This window comes from Pagrus pagrus, assembly GCF_965226575.1.
Source record: "Pagrus pagrus genome assembly, chromosome: 5".
Lineage (NCBI taxonomy): Eukaryota > Metazoa > Chordata > Actinopteri > Spariformes > Sparidae > Pagrus > Pagrus pagrus.
The window spans coordinates 16,951,630-16,969,185 of record NC_140189.1 but is presented as its reverse complement, the minus strand read 5'-3'; the positions used below and the strand labels follow the sequence as shown (position 1 = coordinate 16,969,185).

Genomic DNA, 17,556 nt, shown 5'->3' with positions numbered 1-17,556 from the left:
GCAAAGATGCTCAATAATGTTTTCAATAATGTTTTCAATAATGTCAACATGCCCACGGTGGAACTGTCTGGCACTAAATCTACTTGGCTGTAAGTTCCACATTTTGTGTATGATATTTTAAAGGCTGCTACATGAAGATGCAACACAGTTAACCTGGTAAATGTGTGAAAGTAGCCAGAAAATAAACTGAGCCCACTTGTCAACATCATAGCATGCTACATTAGCTAACGGACTCACTGCTACTTCAAGATTACAGTGGAAAATTAGCATTAACGACCGGATGAGCGCAATCGTAACGCTGAATTTTTGCATTATTCATTCGCCACGTTGAGGGGAAACGGGAATGAAATTGTGGCTCAGATTGTGTGAAGAACACTGAGAGAATGAAAAGAAGTTTCTGGTCGGCCTGTCACAGCTGTGGTACAGTATATGCCTTAAATGCTGTGGAGTGACTCAACTTCTGAGCATATTCGAATCATGCTCTGGGGTCTTTTCTGGATGTGAACACCCTTTAATGCAGATAAATACTGGACAAATATTGATTTGTAAGCGCTTTATTTTGTGTGTAAACTCTAACAGGCCTGTAGCCCCTAAAGTGGACTCCTGCCATCCACATAGTTCGTAAAAAAAACCCAGCTCCTCTTGTATTTTTGACAGTTGAGTCTATAATATAAGCCGGGTTTGTTTAGTTTTTCCAGTTATATCCGCCCCGCTGTCGCCGCTCCTCATCCCCACAGCTCATTCTCATCTTGTCCGTCATTTCTCCCATGAGTTTGCGAGCTATGTGTAATTACCCAGTTTGTTTGCACCTTGGCTCTAACTGCCTGTTTTTTCACAGCAAGCTTGTGTTCACAGGAAGCGCCTGTGTGTGTGCGTGCGCACGGGAGGGGTTTTTGCATCCACCAGTCAGTCTTTAGCAAACATGAGCATGACAGGCAAGAGTATGCAACAGTGCAAGTGTGTTTCTCAGCACATGTGTGCGTCACCCCGAGCCCACTCTGGCAGACACGGAGAGACAGAGAGAGGGACCTTGTCGTCTCTAATCCCTTTGTTTTGAGTCAGATTAGAGCTTTGCGAGGCGTTTGCGAGGCCTGCAGAATGTGGATTTAAGGATTAGTCTAATAAACAGAGGCTCTGTGGCACTCTGCAGCCCAGTGTGGAGATTACACAGGCACCGAGAGCAAGGAAGAGAGAGGGGTGGATTGTTTCCCCCCATTCATTTCCATCCTGAGAAATGAGAGGATGAGAGGGGGGGAAGACACATAGAGGAGAAAATGGAACGTGGATGAGGTCTCTTCACAGTTCCTGATCAGTGTGGCAACTTTCATCCATCCTTTTCCCTGCAGGGACCACAGCTGTGAGTCACATATGCAGACTTTTGGATAAGTAACTCCCATACTCTTGTTCGACATCAGCAATACTTCATAGTTACTGCAATCAGGCAGGCTGATCACAGGGGATGTTCTCTCAGAACGTCAGCAAAGCAGAAATAATATGTATTCAGCACTAACTCAGAGGGCTAAGTGGAAAACAACTATTAGACTGAATGTCTTAATTTGTTCTATTTCAGTATGAACTTGCATGGAAACCACAGAGGATATATCTTCTTTTAATTCTGTAAGTCATTGTGTGTCAAAGCAGATGAAAGTTGGCCTGAAGTCTACCACTGACTTATCATGTGCTCACGTGCTAATGAAAGACTCTGTGCTGGCTGCACAATATCACCACATTCACAAGGTTAGTTGCTGTGCATTTGAATTCTGAAGAGACACAATCAAACACTGACGTCGAGAAAATGATCCTGTAGCAGCAGCAACATTATTTTTGTATTTGTGAAACCTGACTGCAAAAAAACTGACATATTAGGGTCATTCTCAGGTTAATCATTTTATTTTGGGTTACTACTAGAATAGAATTGCATGCTTTAATGCTCAAAATCACATCAGTTTTCTCTGACTGTCTGTCTGAAACACTCTGATTTAGCTTCTGTCTCTTTAAGGCCCCCCTCCTGAATACCTCTCCTCTGATTGGTCAGCTCACAAATTGGTCAGCTAAATGATGCAAATGTGTGACATGGTGAGATAGTGTGATGTCACAAAGTCACAGAATTAAAGGCAGGACTAGTGACAAAGTGTTTCAGTAGCAGTGTTTTCTGTGGGAGAGAGCAGCTTCTGTTGGTGCAGACTTTGACCCTTTTAACTTTAACTTTAAAAATCACTGAAGGAAAGGACAAAACTGAAAAAAAGCATACTAGGTCTCCTTTAAGTGCTTCAATATCAGTCAATAACAATGTCAATGTAAAAAAAACAAACATGCCAGCTTAAACTCATACAAATAGTGACACTACTTGTAAACACCACGACCGATCACACTTAATAAGCAAGTGATTTTTTCCTATTTGGCTAAAAGAGGTGTTGGAGGTAATGGGGCGAGGTGTGTGGGAGCGCGAGTGATGAAATGTTTCCTGTCCCGCACGCCCCTCAGCTGTTGGCTCACAGATGATCTTGGATCAGAAATGGGCCGCAGTTTCCAGTTGAACTGGAGCCTGGCACGCGGCTGCAGCCATCCTTTTGCCTTGTGTGTGTGTGTGTGTGTGTGTGTGTGTGAGTACATATATTTGTGTGCGTGTGTGTGTGTGCGTCCTGCGTGCATGCGTGCACTTTCAATGCCACCCGAGATCGAAGACATGATTAATGACTCTTCACGGTGAGGAGCCTCGCCGTCAGAGCCAAAGTCCAAAGCTCATACAAGGCAGGCTTGTGTGTGTGTTTGTGTGTGTGTGTGTGTGTGTGTGTCAGAGAGAGAATGATAGAGGTCATGGTGCGTTAAAAGATGTGGATACATACAGGAATATTTATATATGCTAATACATGTCAACACACACATACATACACCGATTTTAGTGCAGGAAGTAATCACAATGCCCAGCTCTTCCCCTTGTCCCCAGACACACACACACACACACACACACACACACACACATTTTTTACACATCTATACAGCTTAAATTTGTTATCCTTACAGTGAAATTGAAAGTATATTGTACATAACGAGATATTTGTCGAAAAAGCTGTTAATTACTACACAGCATTCAGACTAATTACATTGATTCAGTGTGCGCCCTCAGAAAAGATTTTACTGGTGGAAAAAACCAAATTAATCGTAAGGATAATAAGGATTTACACTTAAAGATATGATATCAAGTATAAGCTGCTCGTAAGGGAAATCTAAAGTAATTGGATGCTTTGATTAACTGTATGTATAATATTTGAATCTTAACCATATTTGGATCTCCAGCAGGACGCTATTCCGGCAATCACAATGCACGCGGGATGTTTGGCGATGTGTAATTGAGCACAAGTCTCATCCAACGATTTGTTTTTCCTCTTAATTCTCACGCAACCTCTCAGTACTCCACTCTCTCCCCGTCTACTCTTTTGTTTCTCTCAGTCACTCGGTGTCTTTCTCTCTTTGTCTTTGTGAACAAACTGTGTAAACAACTTAATTTGAGCAGCGGCACAAAAACAGCAGAAAATTGAGAGCAAAACGCTTTAAAGCCACAATTTTGTCTTTTGTGATAGCGGGGCCTTGTGTTTTCAATAGGCCATCGCTTTCCATTCAAATTCCTTTCAAATTAAAAAAGGGAGAGAGAGAGAGAAAAGCAAAAGACACCAAATGAAGAACTTCATCTCCTGTTGACAAAGAGAGCTGGAAGGGTGGATGAATTTTCTGATGGAAAGGCTCCATGCTGTGTTTTATCAGGCTTTTAGCCACCAGTCTCGTTGGCTGATTGTTGCTTTTGGTTTGGTTACAATTGAATTAAATGAGCCAGATAATGGCTGCTTTACAGGCTCCCCTTATCCAACCATAATATAAGATAATATAAGATAAGATAAGGGGTACAGAAGGGACAAATAAAGTAAGGAAAATGAACAGAAGACACTAATAAAAGATGTGCATGTCCAATGTTAAAAAGGAAGAAGAAAAACACTAAAAGCACACGCAAAATAGTAGCTGTAGTACAAACTATTTAAAAAATTGCTGAAATCAAATGAGAACATGACAAAATGGGAATGATTGGTGTCTGTTTTTTTTACATTTAACAGGCCTACAAAGAGCAACGCATGCTGTGCATTCAGGTATAGACCGCAGGAGTAGTATGAAGTGTGAAACAATTAATCAGTTAGTTGAATGACAGAAAAAAAATTGGCAACTATTTTGATGATCAATTCATCTTTTATGTACTTTTCTGGCAAAAATGATATTTTCAAGTTCCAGCTTTTTAATTGTCTGCTTTTCTTTCAGTCTTATGTGATAACGAACTGAAAGTGGGGTTTGGACCGTTTAGTCAAAACAAGACTTTTGAAGCTTACACCTTGGGCCTGTATTTAATTGGCAGCCTGCGGGCTTTATGTGGCCCAGAATACATAAATCTGATATATGAAGAAATCTGTAAATTACATATATAGTGTATACAGTATGTCCACTTGTGTCTCACATGCATATGCGTATAGATGGGACAACATGTCACCAGATACTCGGATCATGTACCTCTTCAGACTGCATCTATTTTCGGAGCTGATGATGGAAGTAGCTAAGAAGTATTCTTGCATCCTTCTCATCTCTGTTGAGAGCTGCATGTGCGCAGTACCGATCAGACCGGTATATTCCCAAAAATGAATGTTTTCTCATGTGACTAGCTTTTTACGAGATTTGCCGCTGTGCAGTATATTGACAGTCACGTGTCGGCAATTGTCTGCTGAAAATACATATGTCTCTGAAAATCGTCTATTTAAAACTTGCCTGAAAGTGCTTCTTTAATTTACTGCCACCCCCAAATGCCAAATAATTGTTTTAATTCATTAAGTGCACCATGGTTATTAGAGAATGCAAGATTCGGAGGCTCCATATAGAGCAAAACCAAACTTTTTGAACAAAATAAAAGCGATAAAGTGCAGAGTTTGACTGACACGATTTCATTTGCATTTGTTTAAATTGGTCATTACCAAAAGCTAATAAAAGGTTTTAAATAGGCTGCTGAAAATGTCTGACCCATCTACATTTCCTGGTTTTAAAATTGAGGCCCAATTGAATTTTTAATTGATTAGCCCTGCCTTAGGCTTCAACAAAAACAGGACATGCACGTTTCACTATTGTCTGTTTTATAGACATAATTATGAAAAGACTATGTGAGAAAATAACCTGCAGAATAATTACTTGTAGCCCTACAAGTACACTATACACCAAACTGAGATATACAAAAACTTTGAACTGTGTAAGCTCTTCTGTAGTTTTGTATTGACTATGTCAAGTGTCAGTAAGTGTCAGGATAGTTTGTTGTTTATACAGAGTGAACATGCCCTGCTTGAGCCTCCTCTTAGTTAGCTGCAGTCGGAGACATCTGGACAGGAAGCCTCCCACAGTGTGATGGCCCTGAACAGCCTCTATACCAGCACTCACACACCGCCTCCGTGCTTCTTTGTCTGATAAATGAGTGCAGCGGCTGGATGGAATCTTTGCAGCTAATTGTCTTTGGGTATCTAGCCAATGAACACAGAACCATTACAAATGCAGTGAAATAATATGCACAGCCGAGCCGGGTCGATTGCGATCAGCAGTGCCCGTTGTTTCTGCAGCACTTACTTCAGGGCGATTTGAGGCATGACGCAAGAAAACAGAAAATACCTTAGGTGATTTCAAACCATAATTGCACTAATGCACCTACTGCTGAAACATGTCTGACCCACTGCTTGTTTTTTATACAGAGCGGCCCATCGGTCTGGTGATATATTTTTTACTTTCAAGCTTTTCTGTAACTGTAGGATGAATGAGTTAGCCTCCTCAAAAAGTATTGACAAAACTTTAAGGGAAAAGAGAAGAAATGTTTGTAATTTTGATCTGTTTAAAACTTGTGTGTGTCAGATGTATTAGGATTTTTGACAGGTCAAGCAGCGAGCAAGTGTGGAGGAATTTATGATCATGGAAGATTGTTTGATTCTGTATCTCATAAGAGTGTTTAATTTGTGTGTTGACATGTTGATTCACAGTCCTCTGGGTGTCTGGGGGTACAGATAAGATGAGCCTTTGAGGAGTTTCCAGACTCCTTTAAAGGATAATTTCACCTAAAAATAAAAATTCAGCCATTATCTACACTCAACGACACGCTGATGATAAGTCGGGTAGAGCTTGGTAGTTGTTAAAACATTTCTGGAGCTAAACAACTGAAGTAGATGGGGACTTGTTTTAAAACATTAAAGGAAGAACTTATAAGAACAAATAAAATGGCTCCATGCAGTTTGTCCAGCATTATCCAAGTCTCCAGAAGCCCTAAAATCCCAAACTGATTTGAAAGGAGCTTGTGCATCCACTTTAGATGGGGTGTGCACTAATGCTTTTAGCTTAGCAGCTAAAGTGAAGATTTCGGCTCAAAATCAAGGGTGTTAATAACGATGTTTCAAATAAATTCAGGATTTTAGAGCCCCCGGAGATGATGGAATATGCCAGAGCATGGATTCATTTTCGTTTGTTTTCTTTCATTTGTTTTTGGGGTTTTTTTGGACTTTTTGACTTTTTAAAACAAGTCCCCATCGACTTCAGTTGTTAAGAGAATGCTGTTTTGCTTTGCAGCTCCAGAGACGTTTGTGGACTGCAACTTTTCATCAGCATGAGGACGAGTAGATAATGACTGAAGTTTTGTTTTTTTGGGTGAACTTATCCTTTAATAATAATGAGCTACATGCACATTATCTGGTGACATTCTCTGGTGACATCATGATATGAGAATCTGTACGAGGCATGAAATGCAGTATGAAGCCGAGCAAATGTAATGTTTCTTTAAGGTTTTGTCGCAACATCATGTACCAAGATCTTCTCTGTTAATAGATCTGAGGGCTCCTCAAGTTCATTCAGCCTATTCATCAGTGAAGCTTGATTGAAGGACGTGATTACACATAAGGTTTAGCTGGTGCTTCTTAAAATAGCTGCATCCGTGTTTAATCTCTTTGGTGTGTTACCACCATTTACATTGCCGCCTTCTTCTCTCTGATATTTGGACTTTCAGAGGTTGATCGGGTTGAACGGGAAACCATCTTGTTTGATGCTCGCTAATCCACTGATGTCATTAGCTTCCTATTAACTGGGTGTGATTTCTAGTTACAGTGGATTTACATTGTGTCATTTTCCATATTTCTCTTCCCGAGCTCTTATTTGCAGAGAAAGGCCATTATCTGCACCTAACTTCACCTCTGTAATTTTGAAAATGAATTCTCCACCCTCCCCGGCGTCTTCCAATTACTTTTCTCATTCTGCCTGGATTTCATGGTCACTTCACGGTCGCATGCATGTCTCTTTTCTCCTTCGTCTAACCAGCCTTTTTCGCCTGTCATGGGAACGCAGCTACTTTGCAGGCTCATGCGGGTGTTTGCACAGTTTTGCATTTGTGTGTATGTTTGTCTTTCTGTGTGTTTGCATATGAATTTGCGATGAATCTGAGCCAGACTTGGCGCACACCAAGATTTCATGGTATGCCACCAGTCATAATGACAATAACTCATTATACTTCTGATAAATGAGATAATCTGCCTCAGTGTGATGATCAGCGGAGGTTGGACCGCTGTCACCGGAGTAATTAACAAGAAAAAGTTTGGCGTGTATGTATGTGTGTGCTTCAGCGACCTTGAGGATAACACCTGGGTGGGTGGAATGTGATTGATATGCGTTCCAGATCCCGTGATTGACCCCCTCGGCTATCTCCACTTTATCCATCTATCTCTCATTCTGTGTCCTTTCTCCTCCGACTCAAGTAGCGCTACACCTACAAACTACTCAAGTCCTTTTAGTTTGACTGAAAGCAAGAATTTTTTTTTTGTAACCATGGAACCTTGGAATCCGCCGTGTTGCCATGTACTGCTAGAACCAAACACTGGCTCCTAAAAGAGCCTTGAACATTTGTCAATAATGTCACTGAATCCTACACACTGGACATTTAGCTCTCCATTTGCTAAAAAAATAGTCTCAGCACATAGTCCTTAAATCACCTCCGAGCTATAGTTGCTGTTCCACTAACTTCTGTTAAGCAATGCGATCTCTCATTCAGCATTTCTTGCATCTGTCTCTGAATAAATAAAAGTGGCCCTGTGGTCTGCTATCTATAGTCTCATCTAAATTAGAATATATTTCACCACTTGCTATTAGAGTTTATTACTTAGTAGAAATCAGAGTGTCATGTAATATTACTGGACATCATTGACTTATCGCAGATACATCCATATCGGCATATATGTTGTCCAATATGCGCTGTTATGACACTTGTTTTAGAGTATTGTAATGCAGAGAAAGATGCTTGGGATAATTCATAATTGTTTAATTCCTGGGGAAGCTTATTATCTCAGTGCACTGACGTCATTCTAGACAATAAAGTTTATTGTTAAACCGTAAAACATCCTGCCGCCTTTACACGTCTTTGTCACAAGTGTTTGCTAACCATATTTGAGGGATCTTTGCAAAACATATATGGATATCTGTTTTTACTCTGGGGACATGTCCCCACCACTTTTTTTAATGTTGTATTTTTCCCCATCACTTTTTGAAAAGCATCATTTGTTAAAAATGACTGAAAAATTACCTGTTATTTGGTGTCATTCATATGGTCGACTCTGTAGGCTACTGTATGCTACGCCCTTTATTGTGCCATTATACAATTTTTCCCACCGTAATTATCTACTCTGACCTCGTACTAATCACCCTGTTTCTTTGCCTAAATTTGCTCATTCCTCATCACTTTCAACATAAAGTGATACCCTTAATTCTCGACCTTTAGAAATGATCTGTGGGCATACTTGTCTGACCATTGTTTAAAATGATAGCACACAAAAAGCTACCGAACAAGCGGATGAATGGAGGTACATATACACATTATTGTAACTTGATTTCGGTGATATCCACTGAATCATGCATGTAATTTTTCCGAATTTTGAGTTGTCACCTCTGTGCTAAATGTCTACCCGTCAAGGCTAATGGTGTTTGTTAAAGGTCACTAAAAACAGAAACATCAAATGAACAAGAATGCTAGATCATTTTAAAAATGTACCATCCTTACATCGTGATATTCAGAGACCCACACAGCATTATGTTATCACAAATGTTAAAAATATCCAAAATTATTATTATCCACAAGTACTATAGTCGGCGTGTTCTTTTTTCACTTCGGAGCTCTGGGCTACGTGTTTCCCCTTGCGTCCAGTTTATCGTGAAGCATCCTTGAGCTCAGTGTTAATCGCACACACAAAGAGAAATGAAACCTCTCATCTAACTTTTGAAAAGAAAGTGATTCATCCACAATTTCAACAACAGTTCCTCTAACGTAATCACATCCCGAACCTACCGTCATATAAACTCAACAGACGTACAGGGAACACGCACACACACACACGTGCACACATACAAAGTCCTGTTTGCCCATCGTTTGCATAATGCCAGTCAGACTGTCCCCACATTTCCCGAGCCAGTATCCCTTTCTGCTTCCTCCCTCCATTCAAGGTACCAACACATTAAGGTTGAACTCCTAATAGCCTGTGTGATGGATGCTGGAGCATAATGAGCTCTTTATGAGACTTAATACCTACTGTTAATCAATGGACATAGCAGGGCACTTTTCAATACTACCTTCTAAGCATTTTAAAATGAGCCCTCATTGAATAGATTGACTCACATTCTGTGAGCCCTTCTCTCTCTATTTCTCCCGTCTCATTCTTCCTCCGTCCCAGCATGCAATTAGTTACATCACATATTCTGAATCAAATCATGCCTGTTCTTTAGAAAGGCCCTCGCACACTCTGATATCAATACACACTGTTCAGACTGAGAGATATTTTGATGAAAATGCGGTGCTACGCTGTAATGCAGTGGGTGGACCAGACTTTCCCCGGCCTGAAGCAACAGAAACATGGATGACCTATTTATTACCATAAATATCCCATACAGGCAGCTGCTGGAAGCGTTCCTGTCAATTACCGCTGGTTGTTGTATTGTTGTACTTTGATCTTTAGCTGCTAATGTAATGCGTTGCTCAAGGCCGCTGCACTAGCATCATGCTGTATTAGCATCACAATCATGTATAATCTGCATCCACAAGTATAAGATTTGAATAGATTAAAAGTGCGCCGGTTGTGATGCAATAGAGATGGACAGCTCGGCCGTCAGCGAAGAGGAAGTGATGTCGAGATGCACATGTTAAGTCGTTTTACACGCTGCGTCAGGGCAAGTAACAGTGTTATCTCCGAACAGGTACCTCCGTACTGTATATGTGTTTGTTTCTTGGTGTTTGTGTGTGTGTGTGTGTGTGTGTGTGTGTGTGTGTGCCTGGCTGTGTTTGATTATCCCTTACAGCCTCTAAGGGAGCGGGATTCATTCTCACTCTGATAATGAGGGAGAGACTAGCAATGCCCTCAAGTCATTTCTCCTCTTCTTCGGATCTTCCTGTTGCATCCGGCTGCTTTTCTTTCTTTCTTTTTTTCTTTCTTTCTTTCTTTGTTTCTTCTTTCTCTTTTTCTTTCTTTCTTTCTTTTTCTTTCTTTCTTTCGTTCTTTCTTTCTTTCGTTCTTTCTTTCTCGCCCCTTTACCTTTTTCCAGTCTAGATAATCTAGATAGTCTAGATAGTCTCTTTTCCCACAATTTTTTTTCACTTTTGTATTTCTTAATTCTCTGCCCCGTCTTGTCATCATTGTTTTCCCCTCGTGTATTTTTCTTCATGCGTCGCTGACATCACTTTAGGATGACTGGACCATGTCTGTTTTTTATGTCATAGATTTAAATGCTGGCTGACCATTTTTCATCAGCGCGGTCGATGGCTGTCTATCTCTGTGGACCACAGCGCTGGCAGCTCTGTTTCTCCCCACAATAGCCTTACTTATCCCGCATCAATACTCCGATGTGTTGTATATTTGCCTGGTTGCTCAAATGTCCATTCGCCGCACTCCCTCTTACCTAACTTTCCCTGTAGATTCTCTGGGGAGAGAGTGAGTCACAGCAGTGCATCCATTAATTTTATACCAACCTTTTTTCTGTCTCTTCCACTCTCTACATCTCTCCTCTCTCTATCTCTGTCTTCCAGGTGACTGAAGTGGAGATTGACATTACGGAGGCCCGCTAGGAGGCCCCTCCATCTCCCCCCAACCACCTCCACCTCCTCCTCCTCCTCCTCCTCCTCTGTTCCATCTCTTCTCCTTGCGTCCCCCCCTACACCCAACCTCAGCATGGACCTGAAGGATCGTAGGCACCGCTCCCTGACCAGGGGCCGCTGCTCCAAAGACTCCCAGTACAACACCGCCTCCCTGGATACAGATGAGTGCCGTGTGCCTACGCAGAAGTCCTACAGCTCCAGCGAGACGCTCAAGGCCTTCGACCATGAGCAGAGGCTGCACTACGGAGGCTGTGTGACTGACCTTGTTCACCACGAGGCCGATGAGTACTCCAGGCAAGGTGGGTTTGTAGAGCAAAGCATCTCCTTCAAATGCTTTATTACTCTGTATGTTATGGGCTAGATCCATAAAGTGCTGGACAGGAGACATAACAAGGGAAAATCAAGTCCATTTCATGAGAAAGGAGTAGTTAGACATTTTGGGAAATACACTTATTTTTCCTTCTTGCTAAGAGTTAGTTTACAATGTTGATACCACTCTCATGTCTGTACGCTAACTGTGTATCTAAAGCCAGCAGCCTGTTAGCTTCAACCCACGAAAACGGACCTCCCACGGGTGGCACTCAGTTGGCCACAGGAGATTTCTGTTGACATGATGCAGTGCAAAAAGTTGCAAAAACAACAGTGGCACTAGAGAATTGCCCAAAATGGCTGCAGGGGATTGTTGTTTACATGATCCCGTTTAAATCGATCTAATATAAAAAACGCCACACACGAAGATGTCAAGACATGACGTAACGTGCAAAATGTAGGAACCTGGAAAATGTTTTTATCGCAGTAGAAATTATGAAAACTAAAATAGTAAAATATTTACATAGATCAAGTAAGTTATGGAGTGTTAAGAAATACGTTTCTACATTCAGAAATCACTGTATGGATTAAATAAACACAGTTTTGTGTGTTTATTCAGCTAGCTGTGTCCCCCGCTTCTTGCCTTCAAACTAACAGACGCCTGTCATTAGCTGTATTTACTGTTCAGTCATGAGAGCTGTATCAATGTTTTCATCTCCCTCTCTCCAAGAAGTATTTCCTAAAAAACTAATTTGCATAAATATTACATATCATTATAAAACATAGAAGGGATGTTTTTTTGCAGGCTTCATCAAAATAAAGGAGCATATCAGATGTGATATGGCTCCAGGGTTTTAAAATACTTTCCCGATATAACAGATAATGGAGGTTGCCAATTGCAGCCAAAAAGCAAAACTAGAAACTCAAGGATGTAGCAATTTCCTGTCAAAGTTTACCAATTATTTTTGCTCTTAGTGCAGCTCCAGTAAGCAACTCATTTTTCTGTCCAGCACATATGGTTGAGCCAAGCATTGCTTTATAGAGCCCTTCCAGTCTCGCTCTCCTGTTCTCTTTCATTACTTAAACATCTGCTGTCACACATTCAACAGTCACATTGTTGCACATGGCGATGTTTATTCAAGCTGTATTTTACTTTTAGCCACCGAGTGTTGCTTGCGAGGCCTCCGTGGCAGACTGTTAATGTAATCGGATGGTGTAAATGCTGCACTTTGCAGCAGAGGACCAAAGCAGACCTTTAGCACTGGCAAGCCCGTCATAATGAACTTCTGTATCCCCTGGTGAGCAAGTGAGCCGATAGGCCGATAGGTCATCTCTAAAGGGGTGGGCCTGCTCTCATAGGCATGTCTTTAAACTCTGTGTGTGTGTGTGTGTGCGTGTGTGTGTGTGTGTGTGTGTGTGTGTGTGTGTGTGTGTGTGTGTGTGTGGGTGGGTGTGTGTGTGTAAACATGTGTGTGTGTGTGCACATGTGTGTATTGCAGGGGGACATGAAACAGGCAGTATTGATCCCTGGCTAGTGAAAGGAGTCAGACTCAATGGGATTGATCTTTGCTAAGCTCTGTTTTCTCTGCATGGACACAGACAGGAGAGGAAGAGGGCTCAGAGCAATACAATACAACAATGCAAAGGAGAGATGAATAACAGTAACACCTGACGCAAAATATAAAGAAATATATACTAAATATGTTGGAGAGTCTTCATTACAGCGCAAAAAGGTAGACATGTCAATGTTTCATGTCTGACTGTGTGTGGCTTGAGGCACTGAGTGGAATTGATCAATCTGACAGTATTTTAAAGAAGGAAATGTTTAACGGCTCACACACAGCGAATAATGTGGTGCGAGCGCAACAGAAGAGCATACTTTGTTCTGCGGAGGCAAAGTTAACGGCAGAAAATGGAGGATTGATTGGCGGGATGGATGAAAGACTGGAAGTCAGTGGTGTGTGCCGTTCGGACACACTCCACCGCCGCACCAAGCTGACCTCACACCAGGCGAATGGCTGTTCGATACCACAGTCCTCTCAGCCTATCAGCTCCCTCGAAAGCCCAGAGCCACAGATGCATCGTGGGAAGTGTGGCCACAGGAGACCAACAGTGTTGCAGCACCATATGGACTGTGACACCACGGGACGAGGACTAGTGCTGGAAGGAGGGAGAAGGAGAAGGAGTTGGAGTGAGAAAGACACAGCGAGAGAGGCAGCAGATAAACAGAGTCTTCGCCGTCTTTCCACCAAATATTTGTGTAACTCGTACGTGAGAGAGTGAGGGATTGATACAATGTGTTCCTCTTTTGAACAGCTTGTACTTCATAGGCAAGATGGTGAAAGGAGACAGAAACTTTATTTTCTTCGGCAACTACCAAAATTGGACAAAGGGGAGAGTGGATTCAGATGATGTCCTTGTTGTTTTATTGAATATCCGAAAATGGGTTTTGAGGAGAGGTTTGATATCTGAACTGACCTGCGATATAAGTAATTCATGCGCTGATGGGGCCACACTAGAAAACATGATTAACTTTGATTAAATTATAATGATGTTGTTCTTGTGGTTGGGCGAGCTTTCATGGTGTTTCTGCTTCTCGTTGAGAAGTTTTGAGGTCAGCAGGAGTTATTCTCAGACTGCAATTTGGTTTTAATGGTTACGTGTATTGCAACCAATTTACAGTTCTGTGGTGCGTTAATACATATTGACTTGCCCTTACAGCTGTGAGACAAAAAGGTGTGAGTCCTGCGCAGGTGGGACTGGAGCACACAGTAAGAAATCGCACAAACTGTTGCTGAGGTTCATGTAAAGTATCTTATTGAATGCAGGAGTTGGAGAAAAGATCACACCCCGCTCACATTTATCGCCATGATTTTCACGTTTTTGGTTTCATTACCCCCGCATGTGAAAACAGTGCTGCAAGTGCACATTTTTCACACCTCATTTTTTGGGGCTGGTTTGTTAATTCTGAAAGTTCATTTGCATTGAGTTATGCAGCGCAAATTATTGGGAGTATAGCAGATGTCCTCGACTTGGATTTTTGTATGAGATTGTTTGGAACAGCACTACAAGAACTCAAACACTTTTCTTCAAATATCAAAATAATCTGTATACAGGATGTCTACATCCGCACACTAGTTCTGCTACAGCCCACTGTAGTCGTGGTCTAACTCCAAAGATATCATTGCCCTCTAAAATAACTTACTTACTGCACATTATTATGCATGAAAAGCTTCACTGGAATTTCTGTGTTTCCTGAGGCATAAATTCAACTTTAAAAAGAACATCACCTCCCTTTGGAACCATACTCGGAGTGCGTTTGGAGTCTTCTTGGGGGCTGCTGTATATTTGTGTTTTGCGGCTCTGGACTTACCTCCCAGCCCATTAGGAAACTGTTTGCTGCTTTAAAAGGAGGTGAGAGGAGCTGATGTCAATTCCCTTTATTTAGGCCCGTCCCAAGTCTACATGCTGATAATGTATTCCTCCCGCATCCGACATACTTGTCCTGCAGTTTTGAATTTGTGGGCCGAATTGTGGCCCCGGCTGGTGTTTGCATTTGCACTTTAGAAAAATAGAGTTACAACTTTGTGTCTTCTGTGCTGTTTTCATAAGTATAGTATTACGTTCTGCTCAAGTTCTCAAATGTCATCAAGATGTCACAAGTGTTATTCAGTTGGTTGACTGAGTTAGTCGTGTTCTACATTTCAGATTTGTTCAATGATATAGATGTGTTATTTTTAAAATATGGCCAGAATTCTGCTCTTTGCTGGCTATCTGTGGCTGTAGCCAGCCACCGTTAGTTAATTAGCTCAAGGCTTGGTTAGCTGTGGAACCAGTGACCATGAATCAAAAGGGGGGGAATCATTGTTGTGCATTGCTAGCACTACTGTACCACACTCAATAAAAATAGAAACAGAAAATGGTGATGCGTGTCGCAGAGATCAACAACGATGTACAAGTTTTTAACACGTTATAAATTAACATATTTGTTTGATCCTGTGTCATGTTAGTTAGCTGATCCTAGCAACCGCTACCACAGCTTCCAAAATAACATCAGCAGAATTGAAAATTACCATAATGTCAGGCTGAAGTAACTTGGTATGATTGTGCGACTACAACTGAGAAGAGTTGGTAAAGAGATGCTGTTGTATTGTACAGTATAAAATGTTGGAAAAATACAATTATGCACATACATCTACATCAACAATTCTGAACATGTGCAAAGTCTGAGTGAATCCATTTTCTTTTCAGTTTATTTTCAGCCTTTGAACAATCGCCGTCCCAAGCGGCTCCTCACAGATTTTGATAAAGCGGGTTTTGGTTGTGTATTCCAACAGACCCCCTGCTTTCATTGGATCTCAACTCCACTGTTTCCCCATTACACACTTATTACCTAGTCCGCTTGGATAAGCACAGCCAAATAACACATTCTTTCCTCACCATAACATGCAACAGTCTGGAAAGCTCATTACAAGTGTTCACTATTTAACACCACAAAACAACATATTTGAATACATCAGCGAGTCCGATAAGGTACAAATCTCGATGAAATATCAGAGAAAGCTTTGTCCGCATGTTTGCTTTATTTTGCATGTGCAATTTTAACTATTCTCACTTCCCTTTCATATCTTTCCAGCGTGTTCGTTTGGGCTGAATATGCCTGGATCACTGCGAAACAGATAATCCTGTGGCACAAATACAAATATGACAAATGTGTAAGCTCTAATATCCCACTCTGAGCAGTGCAAAGAAGCATCATACACCTCTGCTCTCTCTTTGTTTGTCACCTCTCTGTCTCTCTGATCTTTCAACCCATCCTGTACATCTCCTTGTCTCTCCCCCAGTCCTTCTTTGCAGCTCATATTCAGCACATCCCAGGAGTGTGTCGTCCCTGCAGGTCCACCTCTAGGCGATAGGCATTATCACAGCCACTGCAGTCTCGAGATGCTTTGTCCTTTCCTTTTAGAAGGATCTAAATGAGCCCCTCTGCATTCTCCTCTGCTGCTTTGCCCCCAGGGATGGAAACCACACAGAGAATCTACCACCTACCCACCTGTCTGCCTTACTGCCTGGACAACACTAACCATCCTCTCCTGTCCCCACTCACTCTGTCTCTGTCTCTTTCTCTCTGAGGGTCCATCTTTCCATCTCGCACATTTTTTTCTCACTTATTTTATGTCTTCTCTTGCTCTTCTGTCACACCTTTCATTCCTGCTTTCTCTGTCTCGTTCTTTTTTTCCCACCTTTCTCTCATCCTGTTGTTGCTTTAGTGATCATCTCACACATTTGTTATGTTTGGGCCCTCTCTGTGGCTTTGTGTGTCTTTGTGCTTTGAACTCTTTAGTCTTGACCTCTCATTTTCACAGACAGATGCATGTGCTAATGTAATCACAGTGAGCCCATTCAGACCTGTAAGAGCTGACAGTATAGCGAGAGCATAATGGCCATGTTTACCTCATTTTGCATTCCCTTTCCTCCATCGACTTTGATGTGACAAACGACTACGGTAGCCAAGGATGGCTTTGTCCAAAAACTCTGCCAAACTCTGCCACTCGCATCCTGGCATGACTGCATCCACCGCCTGTCTACAAGGCTGAATGGCAGGCAAAATGCACTGCTGGTTGGTCGGGAGGAGGCTTTAGGCAAGAGAAACATCCTCTGCTTCCTCTGTCCTCTCCATTCTTTGGGGAGAGAGGACTTCCAAGTATCTGAAAGAACAGCAGCAGCCGCAGCAGCATCCTCTCATAATGTGGCCTCTTCAGTGAGATTCAGGGGCTCACCCCAAACACTCTGGAGAGAGCAGCCTCGTATGTGACTTGTTTGCAGAATGCACCATGATGGGATGAGAGGAACCTGCGCGACAAGGATATAAATGTGATTTATCAAGTCCTTGACTCATTTGAGTCACTTCTGTTTTTACAGTCAACACAACTATCTTTGCTTTGCTCCATAACAGCAAGGTGGTGCAGTTGTTAGCACTGTTGCCTCAAACTCTGTGCGGAGTGCATGTCCCACCCATGCTTGCATGCGTTTCTCTGGGTACTCTGGTTTCCCCCACCATTAAAACA

The 17,556-nt window shown here is 41.9% G+C and overlaps 1 protein-coding gene across 3 annotated transcripts in view; it reads left to right on the top strand.

Annotated features, from left to right (window-relative positions):
* The window catches only part of tenm2a (teneurin transmembrane protein 2a), a 233,315-nt gene that overhangs the window by 57,797 nt on the left and 157,962 nt on the right, over positions 1 to 17,556 (top strand). For all 3 annotated transcript variants that reach the window (XM_084352211.1, XM_084352212.1, XM_084352210.1), the window contains exon 2: positions 11,111 to 11,478. In XM_084352211.1, coding sequence (XP_084208337.1) covers positions 11,253 to 11,478 — 226 coding nt within the window. In that variant the 5' untranslated portion in view covers positions 11,111 to 11,252. The remainder of the gene's footprint in view (positions 1 to 11,110; positions 11,479 to 17,556) is intronic.